At 40.3% G+C, this 21,870-nt stretch overlaps 2 protein-coding genes and 1 long non-coding RNA gene across 5 annotated transcripts in view; 1 reads left to right on the top strand and 2 right to left on the bottom strand.

The window, feature by feature from the left end:
• Window positions 1-420: 420 nt before the first annotated feature.
• Window positions 421-2,474, bottom strand: GJA9 (gap junction protein alpha 9). The gene has a single exon (XM_029947171.1). It carries the CDS (start codon window positions 2,381-2,383, stop codon window positions 863-865), a length of 1,521 nt encoding a protein of 506 aa, XP_029803031.1. The 5' UTR covers window positions 2,384-2,474; the 3' UTR covers window positions 421-862.
• An 852-nt stretch (window positions 2,475-3,326) lies between these two features.
• LOC115298414 lies at window positions 3,327-12,976 on the top strand. Its single transcript, XR_003911730.1, has 3 exons — window positions 3,327-3,363; window positions 5,673-5,807; window positions 12,597-12,976. It is a non-coding gene; the product is annotated as an uncharacterized LOC115298414 (long non-coding RNA).
• RHBDL2 (rhomboid like 2) overlaps window positions 9,250-21,870 on the bottom strand; it is a 54,109-nt gene continuing 41,488 nt past the window's right edge. For 2 of the 3 annotated variants that reach the window (XM_029947172.1, XM_029947173.1), the window contains 4 exons: window positions 17,383-17,483; window positions 14,757-14,817; window positions 10,774-10,835; window positions 9,250-9,807 (listed from right to left, as the gene is read on the bottom strand). In XM_029947172.1, the coding sequence (XP_029803032.1) occupies window positions 9,628-9,807; window positions 10,774-10,835; window positions 14,757-14,817; window positions 17,383-17,483 (404 nt within the window). In that variant the 3' untranslated portion in view covers window positions 9,250-9,627. The remainder of the gene's footprint in view (window positions 9,808-10,773; window positions 10,836-14,756; window positions 14,818-17,382; window positions 17,484-21,870) is intronic. The other variant, XM_029947174.1, reaches the window with a different exon arrangement.

The raw sequence follows: 21,870 nt of genomic DNA, 5'->3' as shown, positions 1-21,870 counted from the left end.
ATATGTGCTGGCTTTTTAGCTTTCGTCCTGAAAAGGTGTGCACGACCGACGCAGGGCGACCCTTGGATTTCCAGTGGCTTGAGAAGAGTGCTTGTAATCGTATGTTTCGGCTCCAGCTTTTACATTTGCAGTTTGTTTTTGTGGGCAGCTTGATTTGGGCCTCTGGAGGGTGAGCTATAACTAGCTAATAACACTTTTGAGCGCTTTCTGTGTACCTGGCACTGTACTAAACACGTTTCTTATTTTAATTCTCACACTATCCCTGTAAGGTAGCTGTTAGTAAAGTGTCAAGGTAAGAGGAGTAGGGAATGAGGAGATACAACTCAATCTGGACATTCAATCACGATGTTTTAAAAGCCACCAATCTTTTAAAGATTTTATTTACTAGAAAGCAACATTATGATTATACTCAAAGGACATCAGACTACAGTCTATATAAGGAAACAAAATTAAGTCGAAGGGACAAACAATTTAATCATTGTCCAGAAATAAAAGATTAGTAACTAAAGGGGAGAATTATGTAGAACAAGGACAGTCTCCTAAGGCTGTGCTCCCATCAAGGAAAAACGTAGTTACAAACCATTAAGCCTCGCTTCTGAACGTGACATTCCCAGAATCAGTTTTCACGAATTCTAAAGGGAGCCTGTGAAAAAGTAATCCTGATTTGGTAACTGTCCATGAATTTAAAACTGCCCCATCACCATTTAGAATTAATGAGTTTCTCTTTTTTGAAGTGGGTTTGCAATTGTCTGCCTAAACAGCCCATCCTTAGAGCTGCCCTTATTTGTTTTGCCAGTTCCACCACCACGAGGCTACATCTATGATAACATAATATGCAGGATGTCTAGAAGCCAACAGCTATTCAGATCTGAAGGTCTGTGGGAGCCCGCCTACCAGTAAGGTTGTTTCTCAGCAGCGCTAAATGATTTGGAGGGCAAGCAGTAGGATTGTTGCAGCTTCTGATCAAATCAGATTCAAAGGACAACTGTCCCAAAGAATCAGGAGTGTCTGGAATATCAAGTGGTTGGCAGCCTCCCTTGGAAGATCGAAGGGTTGGGATTGTGCCCTCTCTGAACTGGCCCTTGAGATTTCCTTTAGGAGGTGATGCCCAATTTTCACCTTCTCTAGAGGGACCCCAGGTAGCACTAAGCCATGTCTGTTTCCAGGCAGAGTTAGCTGGCAGAGAGAAAGCTGTTTCCGGGTCTATGGCACCACCTGGAATAGAACAGTCACCTCTAGAGTAGTGGTTCCTTTTGCTGTCTTTGCCATTGATTTCTCTCTTTTCCTTTAATGGGTTACCCACTTCTTTTCTAAATATTTCATGACTGTCTTCATTATTACATGAGCTGATGTGTTGAAGATGACTACAGGTAGCGCTAAGTGTGCACATCTCATTTGAAAGTATAGTTTTTTGTTCATCCAAAGTGCATTTTTCATCGTTTCCACTGTGATGGTCAGGATCTGCCTGAAATGCAGGTGAATTTAAACTAGGGCGCACTGCTGTGTGTGTTTGTCTTTCTAGCATCAGATAATAATCAGGTGCAGATGAGAGTCTCTTCAGTGAATTTGCAGATGTGCTCTGATATTTGGCAAGATTTTGTTTTGACTTGTTTACAAAGAATTCATTGTGCTCATCCTTCAATCTAGATCGTTTCCAAAGCCCTCTTTTAATCTTCTTAAAACCTAGGTGGAAAATTTCTAAAATATTTAGGAAAAGTGAAACAGTGGCTATAGACTGCATAAATAACAGGAATATTGTCTTTTCTGTTGGTCTTGAGACAAAACAATCAATTATATTTGGACACGGGTGGCTGTGGCATTTAAATAAAGGCTCTAAATGAAACCCATATAAAAGGTACTGTCCGATCATGAACCCAACCTCGACCACAGAGCGAGTGAGAATGTGTATCACGTAAGTGCAAAGCAAGGTTCCCCTGAGTGGGGCTTTGCTTAGTTTCCTCTGTTCCAGCTGACAAAGTTCTTGCGCCAATCTCCGCCTGTCCCAGGGCATTTCACACTCCGCCCCCTTCAGTGCCCCTCTCAGCTGAGCTTTCTTCCTCTGCCTCTCTTTCTCCAGAACTTTCAGCCGGTACAAAGCATGACCCATGTAGACCAGGGATGGTGAAGACACAAATACCACCTGCAAAATCCAGTATCTAATGAGAGAGATGGGAAAGGCCTGGTCGTAGCATACATTTCTGCAGCCGGGCTGTTCTGTATTACAGATGAAGCTAGACTGCTCATCATTCCAGACATCTTCAGCTGCCGCCCCCAGAACAAGCATTCGAAATATGAACAGGATAGTGAGCCAGACCTTTCCAATTATGGTGGAGTGGATGTGAACTTCCTCCAGGATGCCTCCAAGGAAATTCCATTTCCCCATGTTTGTTTAGTCGGCCATCTTAGCTCTGAACGCGGTCAAATAGGAGGCAGATACATTCTTCCGTCCTGAAGGGCATGCTATCTTGTAAAGCAAACCTATGGCCAAAACATGAACAAAATATCGCTCTTTTAGTTGTGCTGGTTGCTTTACTTTTTTCCCAAGAGATCTGTGATGATCTTATCAAGAATATATTTAGGATATCAGTTTAAATCACTTACGTTTAGACCTCATAATACAACAAAAGAAAGGGAAAAAAAGATACCTACCTGGAGGAGGGGTTGTATATATTCTCTGTGAAGAATGGAACTGTAGATAGGGGTGTCTGGCTGGCTCAGTCAGGACAGCATGCGACTCTTGATCTCTGGGTCATGAGTTTGAGCCCCACATTGGGTGTAGAGATTACTTAAGTAAATAAAAATTTTAAAAATAATAATAATAAAGGGTAGCACTGTAGGATTCCCTATAGGAAAGGAGTCCTGTCCTTGTTAGCTGAAGCTAGAACTACTGACATGATCTTAAAAACCTACTTATTAAGATTATATAAAAATCATAAGGAGGGGGTGCCTGGGTGGCTCAGTTGGTTGACCATCTGACTTCAGCTCAGGTCATGATCTCACTGTTCGTGAGTTCGAGCCCCGTCTCCGTCTCTCTCTCTCTGCTCCTCCCTAGCTCATACTCTGTCTCTTTCTTGCTCAAAAATAAACAAATATTTTTAAAATTTTTCTAATTATTACCAAAGTCAGTGATTTTTATCTTTTCTTATATTTATTTATTTTTGAGAGACCAAGACAGATAGAGCGTGAACAGGGGAAGAGAGAGCAGAAGGAGAAAGAGACACAGAATCTGAAGCAGACTCCAGGCCCTGAGCTAGAGATCAGCACAGAGCATGATGGCAGGGCTCAAACCCACAAACTGTGAGATCATGACCTGAGCCGAAGTCGGACGGACGCTCAACCAACTGAGCCACCCTGGCACCCAAAGTCAGTGATTTTTAAATCTCATTTACACACAAAGGCAAATGAATGTGTTTCATTTCATAATTCAGTAAGATCCAAATTTAATGAAACTAGAGGAAAAGGATCTGGCTCTTGCTATAGGAATTTAGATTTGTTTTTTAATCCACATTAAAATGTCTAACTTCTGGTTGCTTTCTGACAGCTGTGAGGTAGTTTCAGAAATCAGAAACTTCAGTAATATTTGTGAATATTCATAAAATTCTTAATTATCAATGAAAAATTTTTATCATAAAATGAACTTCAGAAATTACCAGCTATTTTTGTACTACCAGAATGTTATCAGATATTTCTTGAAACAGATAGCTGATGTGGTGGTCTATTATAGATACTTTCATTGTAACAATATTTAACCTATTTAAGACACATATCTTGCTTTTGAGGAAAGAGCAGGTGGGTAAATCATAATTCAGATGCTTAGATTATCAGATAGTACATTTCTTTTTTTTTTAATTTTTTTTTAATGTTTTATTTATTTTTGATACAGAGAGACAGAGCATCAGAGGGGGAGGGGCAGAGAGAGAAGGAGACACAGAACCGGAAGCAGGCTCCAGGCTCTGAGCTAGCTGTCAGCACAGAGCCTAACGCGGGGCTCGAACCCATGAATGTGAGATCTGACCTGAGCCAAAGTCGGAGGCTTAACCAACTGAGCCACCCAGGCGCCCCTATCAGATAGTACATTTCATACTAAGGTGGATATATTAGGGTATCGAAGATGAAATATATCCCACAGGAAAAATTAAAAAGAGGGAATGTTTTCATCACATTTAAAATATCGGTCTATGTCTATTGAAATCAATGTTGCACTGTATGTTAACTAACTAGAATTTAAATAAAATTTTGAAGAAGAAATTAAATTGAAAAATATATATCAGTATAAATGCTATATCCTTCATATAAACGGAAATGTTACATAAGCAAATAAAACTCTGGGATACTATAGCTACACGATATGTTCATCATAAAAATCTTATGAAGGAGATATATTGTTTCTCCGTTTTACAGATTGAGGAAACTGAGGCACACCTTAACTTACCTAAGGTCATGCCACTGAAACTGCATTAAAACTGGCATCAAAACTCAACCAGCAGCGGGATGCCTGGGTGGCTTAGTCAGTTAAGCATCTGACTTCAGGTCAGGTCATGATCTCATAGTTGGTGGGTTCGAGTCCTGCACCGGGCTCTGTGCTGACAGACAGCTCAGAGCCTGGAGCCTGCTTTGGATTTTGTGTCTCCTTCTCTCTCTGCCCCATTCCCTCTCATGCTATCTCTGTCTCTGTCTGTCTCTCTCTCTCAGAAATAAGTAAACATTAAAAAAAATCAGTGTAGCTCTAAAGTCAGCTCCTATTCTATTAAACTGTTCTTTTTCTTCTTTGCACATTTGAAATCATCTGGTTTCCTCTCAAAAGTTTATTTAAATTAGGTATGTCAAATAGTGAGTGATAGTTTGGGCTTTTTAAACAATTAGTTCGAAAGTCTTTAGTTCCTTTTCTAAAACCTACAGTTGAAAAGATTCAAAACCATCAACTTTCTAAAATTTAGTTGTATTCCTGAGATAGAGAAAATTTCTATTTAGCTTTATTTGTTAATAATATTCTTTGATCCAATAATCCAGAACACTTCCAAGTGTAAGCAATGGTATTATTCATGTTGTTTATAATAATCACAAATTGAAAATGTCCAAAATACCAATACAAGAAAGACATTACTGCACATTATAACAGTACATCCATGGTATGGTACTATTCAACCAATAAAAATGATAAATATGTACAAAGACATTTGATAAATTGTTTCAGTTTATAAAATAGAATAGCATGACCCCATAATTACATATTTTTTGTAGGTAGAGATGCATCCAAAAAAGCCTAGAAGGATATTCATCAAGATATTAACTATGATTATCTCTGGGTAGTGTGATTACAATTGACTTAACTTTTTATAATACATATTTTAGTTTGTTTCTACCATGAGCACTTTACTTTTATAATCACAAAAAAGGATATGTTGGGTTTTTTTCCTTAAGGGACAAGAGCATAGAATTTCCTGAAAGAAGGAGCAGTACCTTTTTCAGCTACAAGTCTTTGGTTCTGAAGCTTTCACAGCAAATGACATGAATACTAGTATACATAGATTCAATCCCATAGAATTCAAAACCAAAAAATAAAAACATTTCAAACAACTCTCTCTTAATTTGCTAAAACAGAGATTAACAAACCTGTTTAGATAAACCTGAGAAGCAGATCATGCTCGTTCTCTGAATGTGACCCTTTGCAGGTGGGGAGCAAGTTCAGTTCAGCGCGTGGAGTCAGCCATCAGCTAAAACATTTGTGCGCCTCCTTCTTCTAAGTCAGCTGCATCCAATAGAACTTTTGCAATGATGTTGAAATTAACTCTGCATTGTCCAGGACGGTAAGCCACTAGCTATGTATAGCCACTGGGCACTTGTGCTGTGTCTGTGAATTTTTTTTATCTTATTTAATTTTAACTAAAATTTAAAAGCTTCACGTGACTAGGGACTACTTTATGGGACAGGACAGATAAGGAATATTTTAATATTTCTAATAACACAACAGTTTAGAAGACTACAGTTATGAGTCCCAAATTAAGCTGAATAGATGGTTCCTTTATAATTCAGAGACGTTAAATTTAAAACACCAGGTTTTTATGTACTTTTTTTTTTTTTTACAGTAGTTTTGTCTCCTGGGGAAATTAGAGATCACTGTTTTTGGTTATGTGAACAATGTTGCTGGTACCAAGAAGTCTTTCTGTCTAAATAATAACTTCTTAGTCATCAATCTTAATAATCAATGGGTCATGTCCAATTTCATAGTTAAATGAATTCTGTTTCTCTGCCTAGTTTTCTGTTACAATTACATTTCCATTTAGGTCATTAAAGGTCTCTCTTCAGAGCTAGTGACCTGATAGGTTGGCCATGACAGAGGACTATTTCTTCACTGGGATTTTTTTTTTTTAAGATTTTTTTATTTTTAAATAATCTCTACGCCCTAGCAAGGGATTTAAATTTATAAGCCAAAGATCAGGAGTCACATAATCTACCAACTGAGCAAGCCAGGTGCCCCTTTTCTGGGCTTCTTTGCCAACTAACAGTTTTCACATTAAATGGAACTATTTCATAGGGGGGAAAATTATACATATATATTCATATTTATATGTTATATAACTTACATCATATGTGTAATAATTAATAAACTTGAAAAACACTAAACCTCATTATTAAATACAAATTTAAATGAAGTATGTTTTTAACTATCAAAAATGTAAATTTTCTTAGACATTGGCTTTTTTATTTTAGTGTTTCATTTTAGAGAGAGAGAAAAAAAACACAAGCAGGGTGGGGCAGAGAGAGGGAGTCAGAGGATCTGAAGCAGGCTCTGGGCTGACAGCAGAAAGCCCAATGCAGGGCTCAAACTCACCAACCATGAGACCATGACCTGAGCAGAAGTCCAATGCTTAACCAACTGAGCCACCCAGGTGCCCCAAAATGCAAATATTTCAAAGACATATACCTGCTCTTGGCAAAAGTGGAAGGAATCTGTTACTGTCATGTACTGTCAATCAGAATATAAATGGATACAGCTACTTAAAAGACAGTTTCTTGTTATTTTGTTTCTTGTAGTTATTTTAAGTAGGCTCCATATCCAACAATTCACGACCCTAAGCTCAAAGCCTGAGCTGAGTTCAGGGGGTACCTGGGTGGCTCGGTCAGTTAAGCATCTGACTTGGAGATCATAACTCACAGTTCGTGAGTTCCACCCCCGCATCGGGCTTTGCACTGGTGGTGCAGAGCCTGCTTGGGATTCCCTCTCTCTTCCTCTCTCTCCACCCCTTCCCCACTTGCTCGCTCGCTCGCTCTCTCTCTCTCTCTCTCTCTCTCTCAAAATAAATAAGTAAACCTAAAAACAAAAAACAAAAACCTGAGCTGAGTTTGAGAGTCAAGACACTCAACCAACTGAGCCACCCAAAAAATCTATCAAAATTAACATAGCATTTCTGCTTCTGGATGTTCAAAATATTCATTCAGCAAACATCCTCAGAGACACACTGCATGTACTAGGAAGTTCACATAGCGCTGTAGATAATAGTACAAAATCAGCAACAACGTCAGTGTCCAGCACAGACGTGGTTAAATAACTAGAGTACAACTTTATCACTCAGCAACTCAGAGAATAGGGTCTCTACGTCACACTGTAAAACAAGTTACTGAACAATCCATGTAGCATAATCTCATTTATCTTGTTATAACATGCATTTCATATGTATATTTAATTAGCCAAAATGGAGAGATTAACCCAAACCTTAGTCGAGGTAAATCTGAGAAGCAAATTGTCCTTAGAAGTTAAATCACAGTCATTTTCAACTTGTTCTCTGAACTTGTCCCTTTGGGGGTACAGAGCAGGTTCAGTGCCATTCAGTAATCAGGCATCAACTAAAATCCATTTCCCTTTCTGCACACCCTGGATAGAAAAAGGTCTGTGAGAATACACACCCAGCTGTTGACAGCGGTCATCACCAAGGGGAAAGAACACGGTCTGGGATGGGAAGGTAAAAGGGACTCTTAGCTTTTAAGTCCTTGTTCAAATCTTTGTTGAAGCAAAAACACATGCATATTCTCATACTCAAAAAACATGTTTCTAACAAATCTCAGATCATTGTTTCTCGAAATGCTGAAATACTTTTCTCAGTATATGTAAGGAAGTATGAATCTTCCTTTCAGAATACAGCAGTGTGTTTAGATAGGTGTTTATAAGTGAAACACGTCGGGTCACCTGGGTGGCTCCGTCTGTCCAGTGTCCGACTTCAGGGCAGGTCACGATCTCACGGTTCGTGGGTTCATGGCCTGTGTTGGACTCTGTGATGACAGTGCAGAGCCTGGAGCCTGCTTCGGAGTCTGTGTCTCCCTCTCTCTCTCTACCCCTCCCCCACTCACCTCTGTCTCTCTCTCTCTCAAAAATAAATAAGCATTAGAAAACTTTAATAAATAATGAAACATGTCAATGATCCAAGAAAAAAATGTGTTTCTTGTGTTCAGAGGGCCCCAAACTACCATTTTGGAAAAAGAAAGGCCAACAATCAGGGGCGCCTGGGTGGCTCTGTCAGTTAAGTGTCTCAACTTAAGCCCAGGTCATGATCTCAGGGTTTGCTAGTTCGAGCCCCGCATCAGGCTCTGAACCGACAGCACAGCCTGCTTTGGATTCTGTGTCTCCTTCTCTATCTGCCCCTCCCCTGCTTGCTCTCTGTCTCTCTCTCTCAAAAATAAATAAATGTTAACAAAAATAAATTAAAAAATGGCCACCAATCCGGTTTCTATACTAGGAAGGGAGACAGGCTTCTCAGCTTTGATATGACATTTTGCTTTTTGTAAACAAATTCTACCCATTCCCAGGAGAGCCAGCAGCCATGGAAAGGATGAAAATCTTATGGATGAGAATGCCAAGAGTCCAGGTGGCCATGGTGCACAAGAAAGCTAGTTCTAGGTCCCTTGGAATCCTAGTCACACTTCTAGAAGTTTAAACTAGCAGTCCAGAAGACTTTATAAGGTGTTTCTACCATGCACAGTGCTCTCAACTTTAAGTATTTGGGGACACAGCGTCATTAGACCAGTAAGGGAGGAGAGTGTGGGCTTTCGAGTCATTACCAACCTTCAAATCCTGCTCCTTCTTAGACAAGTTACTTGATTTTTCTAATGAGTTTCCATGTCGTCCTCTCTAGATACAGAATAATTAGCCACCTTTCTGAGTTGTTGAAAAGATTAGCAATAATGTATATAAAGCATCTCAAACAGTGATCTATCCACCCCAATGGTGACTGAAAGATTATCAATAGTCTGGCACAGGTATGAAAAGTTTTTATTATCAGCACGGTACAGTATTTATGGATTCTATCAAGCAGTCTCTACAATATATACTCCAAGAAGACCAAGTCACTTTTAGAGGATACAAACAAGGCACAGCGCATGTCTGGAAAGAGCCAATCCCTGCTTTTTCTATCCCTGCCCTTTTCTCTCTTCCTTTTCCCTCCCTCCGCATTCAGGAGCCCCTTCCCTAAACCCTGACTCCTTTTGGAAACAGTCTTTGTAACCAATGACTTCCATTGTGTTTTGACCTCTTTATAAAACTGTTAGCATTTGTGAGGACTTCTCTGTCTCTTCGTAGACTTCAGTTTTTTCCCAGATGGCTCTTTTCATTACTTGGTTTATATTGGAGGCAGGTCAGTTTGCTGGGGACAGGAAAATGTTGAAAAACACAGCAAATAAGACATAAACTGAATAAGCTGCGATTGCGATCCAAAATCTCGGATCCTTCAGCAGGGCCTTATCAAAGCAGCTAAACACAGTGTAACCTATGGACATTCCAGCGAATCCACCTGCAAAGTGGGCCGCAAAAGACACCTTGGGAGGAAAGGGGGCAAAACAGAAATAAGTGAAGAAAATGCTAATTGCATATTTCAATTGCATCTCTTTTACTAAAAAACAAGCACCTTCAGAGTCAAACCAGAGTCAAGCCTTAAAAGCCTGAACAACAAGGAGGTGAGGCCAAAGAGACACAAAGCTTGATGTGCACAGAGAGACGTTCTAAAAGCATACAAAGCTAAAACGTGTCATTTCATCAAGTCCCGAGCACACAAGACAGAGCCGTGTTCCTCATCCTCTGTCGCCATCACACCTGGGACGGTTCTACATAATGCCGAGTGTGCTGCGTTGCCACAAGGGACCCTGTAGGAGCGCTCCCTGACCCCACGTAAATGGAATGTCAGAACGAAAACATAGATAATGTACACAGTCGAATATGCAAACAAACTACCAAATTCAAAGACTTATCACCACAAAACTGGAAATCTTTGTCAGTTTTCTTTGTATTGCAAATTCATCCAGACCCAGATTTTCTGTGCTGTTTTCAATCTGCTTTTTATTCTCCGCAAGCAGTGAAATCCCTTCTCCCCTGTTTGGCTACCAGCGGCCACCAGTAGGTAGGGCAGTGCAGAGAAGTAGAGCTGCGGGCAGGGTTCTGAGCGAGTTAAATGAAAAGGACAATCCAACAGCCTGATGTCCTCAGGAATTTGCTTAACTAAATTTGGCTGCCCTAAATCATAGAATTGTTGCCCCCATTTGAGGACCCTTTTAGGCTATTGATAAACACTTTTCGCTTAAAAAATAATAAACTGGTGGTGCCTGGGTGGCTCGGCCGGTTGACCGTCTGACTCCTGATTTCGGCTCAGGTCATGATCTCACGAGTTCGTGAGATGGAGCCCCGAGTCGGGCTCTGCGCTGACAAGAGATTCTCTCTCCCCTTTCTCTCCACCCCTCACCCCTCTCAAAATAAATAAACTTAAAATAATAATAATAAACTGAACTCACCGGTAACCCATTTGCAGAGACAAAGAACCTTCTGTAGAGAGCAAATCCCATATCCGACACAACTAGAAAGAAAAACAACCTGATGAAGCCCCAGAATCACCACAACGATGCGCCAGATGTTTTTGATTCCCTGCTGACAATGATAGCAGCTAACACTGATTGAGACTCACTCTGTGTCAGGTTCTGTAGTAAGAGCTTTAGGAGTATTAATTCACTAATCCTCACAACAACTCTATGGAATAAGTACATCATTATCCCATTTTACAGATGTATTCATCCCACAAGTATTTATTGGTTATCTTCTCTGTGCCGGAGAAGGTGGTAGAGATACTGCCTCACTGATCTGACAGTCTAGTGGGGGAGGCACACAAATAAGTGAAACATACAGTACATCAAATGGTGGTAAGTACTACGGAGAAAATGCAAGGAGAGCAAGGAGGATTAGGAATGCTGGGAGTAGGGTGTACTTTTTAAGAGTCAGGGACAGTCTCACTGAGAATATGACATTTGACGGAGATAAGAGAGCAAGCCATGCTAATATCTGAAGGAAGAGTCTTCCAAGCAGAGGGAAGAGCAAGTGCAAAGTCTGTGCGACAAGAAATGGACCTGGATGGGTGGTTTTCAAAGTGTGATTCCCTGCCCCTCGAGAGCAGCTGTAACATTCGCCCGGGAACTTACTAGAAATTAAAATTCTCAGACCCACCCCAGACTTGTTGAACCAGAAACTCAGAAGATGGGGCTCAGAAATCAGTTTTAACAAGACCTCCACGTTATTCTAGACTTCAGTTTGGGATAAAATGATAGGTGAGGAGTGGGGGACAAATCACGGAAGGGCTTTATGAGCCAGTGTAAGGACTTTGACTCCAAGTGGTAGGAAACCTTTGAAAGCTTTTGAGCACAGGAGTGATATGATCCAGCTTCTGCTTTTAAAAGATCCTTCTGGCTGCTATGATAGGAAAGAGTGTAAAGGAGCAAGGCCAGGGACAGGAAGACCACCTACATGACTGACATTGCTGCAATCCACGTGAGGAATTACCGTGGCATCTTATATGTAAGGAAACAAAACACAGAAGTTGAGTACTTGTCCAAGGCCACACAGCTCAGAGGCAAGGGCAGGGTTTGAACCTTAAGAAGTCTGGCTACGGAGGCTCCCCCCTCACCCACCGTACAAACTGCCTCTAAGGACCACCAATCAGGCCAAGGAAGGAAATGAGTCCACATTTTCCAGTGGAAGAGTGAGAGCCCAGAACTTAGGCACTCTTCAAATAAGTCAGATCCGTGATGCAAAAGGAGCTTCTGGGGTTTCTCGGCCTGGAAGAAGTCCACCCTCCATGTGCCCTGCACTTGGAAACATCTCATGCAATGGTCACATTCCACACCCATCCCCCAACTCCCTGTGCTCCATTTAGTGAACTAGCGTGTCCTCGGAGATAGAAAGACCCAGTCCTTGCCTTTGGGAAAATAGCATCAGGACCATGTGTTCTGCCTAGCTCCCCTTTCAATACCGTATTGATCAACCTTCAAGTGACTAGACAGGAATTGAGGTCGAGGAAGTATTCAATTTAACTATAAATGACTATGACACAAAATGCTGGATAAATGTGGCTGTGTCCTATTTGCAATCATTTGAATTTCTTAATCCCTTGTAAATAACAGAGAACTAGGAAAGTCCAAGAAAACCACTGGAGGAGGGGGCTGACTTATCTGGAAACCGTTCCTCGGTCTAGTCTGCCACAGGAGGAGGCCTCCTCGCAAAAAGCTTTTGTAACTCTTAGCATGTCAGTTTCTCCAATCTGTTTCTCTCCGACCCTGTCCTTCTGCAGATCTCTGCCTGGCTCTTTCTGCTTCCTAGAGAAGTTTGCTTCTGCCCCGCTGCAGTCTCTACACTGACACATGTCTTCCCATCAGAAAAGAAGCCCTCATTCCAATAAACCAAGTCCATTGTCCTTACTAAAAATTTGTCACTGATTCTAAGAGAGTTGCCTTTATATGGATTTTTTGAAGAGTGAAAATGTGAGATTTCTTTTTTCCAAAGGGAAGCTCAGTTGCTTTGTTAGGAGACATAGCCAACCAATAATGCTTTCATGAAGGAAGGTTCTTAAGGCCAGGCCACTTGTCCTTCACAATTAAGAATGATATTTACCATTTTATTAGCATTTTTATAAAAACTACACATTTTCCCAAGGAAACGTGTTTAAAATAAAAATGTACTTGTGTTGGGGTGCCTGGGTGGCTCAGTTGGTTTAGCGTCCGACTTTGGCTCAAGTCATGATCTCACGGTTCGTGGGTTTGAGCCCCAAATTGGCCTCTGGGCTGACAGCTCAGAGCCTGGAGCCTGCTTCAGATTCTGTGTCTCCCTCCCCCCTGCCCCTCCCCAGTTGGCACTCTGTCTCTCTCTCTCCCTCAAAAACAAATAAATGTTTAAAAAAAATTTTTAATGTACTTGTGTTTTATAATCTGGCGTATGTTGTTAACTTTTCTCATCTTTAATAGTAGGCAAACCAGGCCAAGAACCTTTAGTAATGAAGCGTGCCAGGAGGGAGGGAAGGGTTAACATTAGCGGCTCTTACCTACTCTGTAAGATAAAGAAGCGGCTTTATTACTCACCTCAGGAAGGACACAATGTTACATAAACTATTTTTGGAGATTCCCTGTGCATAAGGAAAGGGTTTTTACTCCAGCATTGAAGAGTATTAAAACCATTTCCCCATCAAGGGTTTGAGGTTCATTTTACAAAGTCATTCATAATTACCTAAAAGAAACAGATTGAAAACCAGGTAACTTGTGTGAAACAACTTTTTTTTTTTTTTTGGTCATGGGACTTGTCCCGTGGTCATGATAGTGACACTCAACAGCTCAGGTGACCGCTGTGCTCCACGGTGACTCTCCTCAGTGGCCCCAGGCATATGCTCTCCTTTCTGTGCTCACAACTTTCCCTCACGTTTTCAATTTCTTATGGACAAAAACAGTACGCAGAGTATGCGTAAGCTGCAAACAAGCCACTTATCTGCTCTCAGGATGAAATCTTGTTTTTACAGCTAAACTGTCTGTAAATTGGATTTAGTCTCTTTCCTCAGAGGTAGCTGGCCCTGTTCCCAGCAATGTGGATAATTGAACTCTTGATCCCAATTAGCAGAACCATGTTTGCCTACCATGCGGAAGGCCCAAATCTTAGGTTTTATCAAGTGTCACCTCCATCTTGGCCACCAGGTCTGAGCCTACAGTCTGACCCCAGGGTCTGCCTTCTCCCCACACCCCCTGTGTAGCTTCGGCTTCAGCCAGAGCCGGTTCAGAAACACAAGGCCCCAGCCGCCTTGGCTCCTTTGTCATCCACCCAGAGTGTCCCCCCCCCCCCCCCCCCGCCATGTTCAGACTCAGCTAAAATGTCCACCTCCACTCCAGACTGAGCTCTCTTCCTAAATTTCTTCAGCATGTAATTCTCTATTATACATCTTGGAGATTCCAAACACCACATCCAGCACCGTGCTGGGTCCCTGACCTCTCAAATCCTTCACTCCCTGCTCCTGTCTTCAGCCCGCAGCCAACACTCCATGTTTGGATCCTAGATCAGTTTGTGGGTTTTTTTGTTGTTTGTTTTTTTTCAATCTGAGAATTTAGAAATTGACAGATTAGGTCAGTGGTTTTCAAGCTTCCCCTTCTCAGACAAAATCATATACAGAATCCAATGTATGAATGAGAAAAATCCAGTGTATAAATAGAAAAGAAGCTATTGTGGTTGAAGTAGACAAAGTATCTGACTCTTGACTTCCCCCACTCCAGAAAGAAACAAAAAGCAAAACCTCATTACTGAGGAGCCTCTAAAAACCACCCATGGGGCTCTGTGAAAACTCCTCCATTTACCTTTTTGCTTAAGGCAAGGGAGCCACAACTGTCACTCCATGCCAGTGTTTAGGAAACGTGAGGCCTCCTGGAGGTCAAACCAGTAAAACGTAAGGTGCGAAGTGTTCACAAAATAAACTTACTTATGACGATGATAATCAGTAGTCTGACAATTCCAAAAGCAGGAATCATTTCTCGAAAATTCTTGCAAAGAGATAAATAATAATAGTCACAATATGAGCTGTATATTGGCAAGTGAAACCCCAACTATGCTCTCTCTACATCTACTTTTTTGTCTAGAGTTTGAGTTTCCAATATTTACAAAACAAAGCAATGTGGCAAGAGCCCAGTTTTGGGAAGTACAATGCTGGTGCACTTTGGAGAACAAAATGAAACATGACATTTAATTCTGTGATATAAACTAGACGTAATTGAATTAGTATCAAAGAATCTAAATATAAATAATATGAAATCAACACTTAACATGTCAAAGATAGAGATTTGATAGACGGATGCTGTCAAACTAAGTTTGGTGAAATATGATTTTTTTTTGTTAATATTCATTTGATGCTTTATCCTCTTTCCAAATAGGGGTTTAGCTAAAACTTAACTAAACTTGGAGTATTACCTTAATTTTTTTAGATAATGTCCCCAAAATTTAAAATATTGTTTTAAAATATAAAGTTTTGGGGGCACCTGGGTGGCTCAGTCAGTTAAGCGTCCAACTTCAGCTCAGGTCATGATCTCCCAGATTGTGAGTTCAAGCCCTGCGTCAGGCTCTGTGCTGACAGCTTGAAGCCTGGAGCCTGCTTCGGATTCTGTATCTCCCTCTCTCTCTGCCTCTTCCATGCTCATGCTCTGTCTCTCTCTGTCTCTCAGTAATAAATAAACATTAAAAAATATTTTAAATAAATAAATAAATAATAAATAAAAGATAAAGTTTTAGTTTTGAATAATCTCAATCCAGCTTACAGTACCTTCCTGTGTTACCAAATAACTGCTGAGTCAGAAAGATGGCTCCACTTTAATTTACTGAGTTACCTCTCCCTTCCCTTTCATGTTATTAACTCTCTTCCCAAAGAGTAGAGATACTGAAATACCCATATTTATTCTAAATCAATTATTTTTGAACTGTTGTGGTCACAACCTACAGTAAGAAACAACCGACATAAAAATCCAGGATACACATAAATTAAACAGTGTTACACATGATATATACTGAAATTTTTTTTAATTTTTAAATTTTTGTTTATTTTTTTTTCCAAATAGGCTCCATGCCCAACATGGGGCTTGAACTCATGACCCTAAGTTTGAGTTGCATGCTCTAACAACTGAGCCAGCCAGATGCCCCTCTTTTTGTTTAATTTTTGGTCACAATCTCTTAAACTATATTCAAACCACTACTGGGATTGCAACCCAAAGTTTGAAAACACTTTTCTAAATGACTTATATTTTTGGAATAGTTTTATAACTGCTTCATATTTTTCCTCCTGGGGTATTTTTAAAGTATACCTACGTGCTTAATGGGTTGACAACTAGTCAGGATTTAACACTAGGCTGTTTTAAAAAGTGGTTGGCAGGGCGCCTTGGTCACTTAGTTGGCCGAGCATCTGACTCTTGATTCGAGCTCACATCATGATCTCAGGGCTGTTGGGTAGAGCCCCGCACTGGGCTCCACATTGAACATGAAGCCTGCTTAAGATTCTCTTTCTGCCAACGTTTGGAAGGAAATTTAGCATTTATCTATGGAAATGTAAAGGCTTTATCCAATAAATCCACTTCTAGGAATTTATCCTACCAAAAAAGACCCAAATACAAAAAGATAAATGTGCGAGAATATTCTTTCAGCATTATCACAAGTGTGAAAGGCTGCAGTCACCTCAATTTTTTTTCACTGAAGGATTAAATCAGGATTCAGCTAACAGTGCACAGTGGAACACTGGAACAGATTGAAGTGGATTTCTGTGAGCTGATGTGGGTGGATGGGGTCAAGATCATTTCTACATTAAGATGTACAATATCTTTAAGAGTGGATCCATTTTTGTAGCCTTAATGTTGGCAGGATTTTTTTTTTTAGGATTTGTTATTAATATTTATTTATTTTTGAGACAGAGTGTGAACAGGGGAGGGACAGAGAGAGAGGGAGACACAGAAATCTGAAACAGGCTCCAGGCTCTGAGCTGTCAGCACAGAACCTGATGCGGGGCTCAAACCCACGAACCACAAGATCATGACGTGAGCCAAAGTCAGACACTTGCCCGACCTAGGCGCCCCAACAGGATTTTGAATACATACACAGAAAGGTTTGAGGGGCACCTGGGTGACTCAGCTAAGCATCGGACTTCAACTCAGGTCATTATCCCAAGGTTCATGAGATTGAGCCCCACATCAGGCTCTCTACTATCAGCACCGAGCCCACTTCAGATCCTCTGTCTCCCCATTTCCGCCCCTCTCCCACCCCTTCTCTCCAAAATAAACATTAAAAAAAAAGAAAAAAAGGTCTGAAAGGATGTATATGAAACCATTAACAGATAACTGTAAAAATAGATTTTGTAAAAGTCAGATTTTGACTTTCTGTTTTTTGATTAATTTTTTTACTCATCATTTAGGGATCGGGAAATTAAAGATAAAAGATGAAAGAAAAATTCTGGTGCCAAGAAGGAAGATGAGTGCTCAGTAAATACTGATAAATGCAGATACCGTGATTCCCAAATAACAGTTATCATTTAAAAGGAAAAAGTCCATAGATTCCATTCCCAAAGTTCTTACCACTAGAACATTCATAAAATAGCCTCCCATCAGAGCATAGACTCCTCCTGAAGCACCCACAAGATACCTGAGTGGGTCAAAAATGGAGCTGGCAAGGGACCCTAAAGAATAAAACACAAAGGATCAGACATAACTGTAAGAATCATGAAAAATAAATCGTTCTAATATAGTGTCAAAGTTGGGAAGTTTGGATCATTACCATATTAACAAGCAACAAATTTATTCTGTTTGTCCCTTCCATACTATAAAGGTATAGAAGGGTTGGCTAACTACCTCCATTTTTCTGAAAGAGTAAATGTTCAACATGAAGACAGAATAACAAAAAGCACAGCCTCTAGAGCCAGAATTACCAGCTGTGTGACTTGAGCAAGTTTCTTAACCTCTCTGTGCCTTAGTTTCCCTAAAAAAATGGACATATTGATAGAACTTACCTCAATGCATTGTCAGGGGAAGTAAATTAGTTGATACATGCATCATGCAAACACTGCCTGGCATGTTATGTACTTACCAGCTATTGTTTTGAAATATAGCATTCCTTTAGCCAAAACTATCAAAATACCTTAGACATTCCAACATTTTTTAAAATGTTTATTTTTGAGAGACAGAGAGGGAGGGAGGGAGAGAGAGAAAGAGGAGGAAGGGCAGAGAGAAAGGGGAACAGAGGATCTGAAGCAGGCTCTGGCCTGACAGCAGGGAGCCTGGTGTGGGCTCGAACTCATGAACCCAGAGATCATGCCATGAGCCGAAGTCGGATGCGCAGCCAACTGAGCCTCCCAGGCTCCCCAGTGTTCCATTTTGTTATCTAATGGCTAGCTTTCTCATAGAGTCAAGATGTGGCCTCAGAACCCTCATCAACACAGCATTCAATCAGATCCACCAAGCAAGATGAAACCTGTTCACTAACCCAAACAAGACTTTAAAACCACCTTATGCAAATGCTAAGATGTTCTCTCCTGGCTGCTCTGTTCCACTACTTAGTTTTTTGCTTTGAAGGCCTTCCTTCATTCTTTAGGATACTATGTAATACCTACTTTGTGCAAAGAAGACAAAGTGGCCTTAGGAATCTTACAGAGGAGTAAACAATTCTAAGAGGGAGAATAAAACAACTACTGTGATTTCTTAAATGTAATGAATTTCCTATGGAAGCACTTCAGAAAGAATGATTTTTTCAGCAGAGGGGTGGAGGCCTTGCTACTCTGAGGAGGAGATAGCATTTTGATTAAACTCTAAAATATCTTTAAGATTTGGAAGGAAAACAAAGGAGGAGAAAATATTCAGAACTTAGGGAACTAGAAAAGCAAAGAAACAAAGGTATATGATTACTAAAGATCATTGAATACAGGGTTAGGGCAATGGTCCTCAAATGTTAACTTTCTGACTAGCGCTGGAGTGACTGCATCTTAATTATATGAGTAATTTATTTTTAAAATACAGATACAGGGGAGCCTGGTGGCTCAGCTGGTTGAGTGTCAGACTTCAGCTCATGGCATGATCTCGAAGTTAATGAGTCAAAGCCCTGCATCAGGCTCACTGCTGTCAGGACAGAGCCTGCTTTGGATCCTCTGTCCCTCACCCCTCTCTCTGCCCCTCCCTTGCTCATGCTGTCTCTCATAAAATAAAATAAAATACAGATACAGATACAAATGTCCACGTCTGACCATGATGGAGTAACAAGGATAAGATTTTCTCTTCTGCTTGAAACAGCTAAAAGCACTGGACAAGATGAAACAGTGGTCTCCAAGATACTGGACATCAGATGAGAAGGGACAGTTCACCCTGAGAGGCAAGACATAAATGAGGTGAATTGTCTGATTGCCCAGCTTACTGCCTTGAAAGAGATTACAAGCCATAATGTGTGAAAGAGAAAACCAGGTAGATCTCAGTAAACTCTGAATTGATGAGATAGAGTTTAAAGTCCAGATAGTGGGATGCCTGAATGGCTCAGTGGGTTGAGCATCCAGCTTTGTCTCAGGTCATGATCTTGCACATCAAGGGTTCAAGCCCCATGACGGGCTTTGCACTAACAGCTCAGAACCTGCTTCGGATTCTCTGTCTCCCTCTCTCTCCACCTCCCCTGTTTGTGCTTTGTCACTCTTAAAAATAAATAAGCATTAAAAATAAGTAAATAAGGGGCACCCTGGGTGGCTCAGTCAGTTAAGCATCAGACTTCAGTTCAGATCATGATCTCATGGTTCGTGGGTTCAAACCCCCGAGTTGGCTCTGTGCTGACAGCTCCAGCTTGAAGCCTGCTTCGGATTCTGCAGCTCCCTCTTTCTCTCCTCTCCCTTGCTCACACTCTGCCTCTCTCTCAAAAATAAGTAAACATTTAAAAATTTTAATAAATAAAAAATAAAGTCCAGATATTGCTAGGCAGCTGGGGTTTGTAAGACAGAGCACCAGAGAGGAAAAGAGGTGCAGGGAGAGAAGCATGTGAGGAAATTACCTAAGCCAAGGAATGTTCCACTGGAAAGGCGCAGAGGGAAGAGTAAGTAGGTTTGCGCTCACGGCACCAGAGAGGCTGAGTCACTTTCCAAACATGGGGCACTGGTTAAAGTACACAGAAGGGTCCTGCACCGGAAGTGGGTAATAGCTCTAAACATGACTCGAAAACACAGTTTCACCTCACAAGTCTTATCAGAAAGTTTCAAAGTGCTTCCAAGTAACCGTGTTCCATGACAAATTTAAGGAATATTTATAGGAATACAATAATATTTACTATCCAAAGGTTAAATGTCCAGCATCCAAACAATAATGGTCAGACATGCCAAGGAACAGGAAAATATGACCCATAATGAAGAGAAAAATCTATCAATTCAAACCTCCCAACATTGACACAACTGTAAGTTTTAGCAGATAATGGCAATAAATAATTATTACAATGGTATACCATATGTTCAGAAGTTAAGTAGAGACATATGAAATATAAAACATTCAAACTTCTAAGGATGAAACTACAATGTCTTGAGGCACCTGGCTGACTCAGTCAGAAGAGCATGTGACTCTTGATCTCAGGGTCATGAGTTCGAGCCCCAGGCTGGGTGTAGAGATTAATTATATAAATAAATAAATAAATAAATAAACAAACTTTTTTTTAATGAAAACTTTTTTTAAATAAAGAAAAAAAAATAAACTGGTTGAGTTTAATGACAGATTAGATGTTGCAGAAGATTAGCAACCATAAAGGTACTGCAGTAAAAGTATCCAGCATGAAACACATAGAGAATAGTTTTAAAAATAAATACAGTATCAATGATCTGTGGGTCAGTTTCAAGCAGCCTAATAAATACATAATTAGAGTCCCCAAAGGAGAGGAGAGAAGTACAGAAAAAATAATGAAGAAATTATGGCCAAAATGTTTCTAAAGTTTTGTGAAAACTGTAAACCCACCAGTCCAAGAATCTCAACAAACTCCAAGCACAGGAAATATGAATAAAACGACACCAGGTCACAACAAAATCAAATGGTTCAAAAGCAGTGGAAATCTTAAAAGCGCCAGAGTAAAAAGACATGTTTTATACTGAGGAACAAAGATAGGGATGATAGCAGATTTCTTATTGGAAATAATGCAAATGAGAAAACAGGAGAGCACCGTCTTTACTGAACAAAAAGTACAGTCAAGCTAGAATTCTATGCCTAGTAAAAATATATTTCAAAAATGAAGGCAAAATAAAAACTTTTTTTCTGACACACAAAGGTTGAAAGAATGGATAACCAGCAGACCCATAGAAGAAATGTTAAAGGAAATCCTCAGACAGAAGAAGAAACATCAGAAATACAAAATTACACAAAAACATGAAGGACACCGGAAGTGGAAAGAACATGGTCAAACCCACAAGACTTTGACTTATTACTTAAATCCCTGTAGAAGAGGGGCACCTGGGTGGCTCAGTCAGTTGGATGTCTGACTTCAGCTCAGGTCATAATCTCGCCATTCTTGAGTTCAAGCCCCACATGGGGCTCTGTGCTGACAGCTTGGAGCCTGGAGCCTGCTTCAGATTCTGTGTCTCCCTCTGTCTCTGTCCCTCCCCCAATTGTGCTCTGTCTCTTTCTCTCAAAAATAAATAAAAGCATTAAAAAATTAATTAATTTAATTAATTTAAAAATCCCTGTAGAAGATACCTGTTTAACAGTTTACCTATTTAACTACTAGAAATTTGTGAATTTGTCAAAGTTGGAGGATACAAGATCAATATACAAAAAAATCAACTTTATTTCTATGCTTTATTTCATAGCAATGAAGAGTCAGAAAGAGAAAATTTCTTAAACAGTACCATTCACAGCACATCAAAAAATATGAAATATGGAGTTAAATGTGATCCCTCCAAAAATGTGCAAGAGCTGACCCTCAAAACACAGTTCCTAAAATTTGAAAAGTGATAAATCATACTTCATCAAAACTTTAAAACTCCTGTTCTTCAAAAGGTACTATTAAAAGCATGAAAAGCCAAGCAACAGACCAGGAGAAAATATTTGTAAGTCATATATCTG

Source organism: Suricata suricatta, chromosome 8 (genome assembly GCF_006229205.1).
Source record: "Suricata suricatta isolate VVHF042 chromosome 8, meerkat_22Aug2017_6uvM2_HiC, whole genome shotgun sequence".
NCBI lineage: Eukaryota > Metazoa > Chordata > Mammalia > Carnivora > Herpestidae > Suricata > Suricata suricatta.
The sequence above is the reverse complement of the archived record's forward strand: the minus strand, read 5'-3'. Positions and strand labels throughout refer to the sequence as shown.

What these genes read in the sequence shown, in the direction of transcription:
- GJA9 (XM_029947171.1), bottom strand. Translation starts at nt 2,383, where the DNA reads ATGGGGAAATGGAATTTCCTTGGAGGCATCCTGGAGGAAGTTCACATC.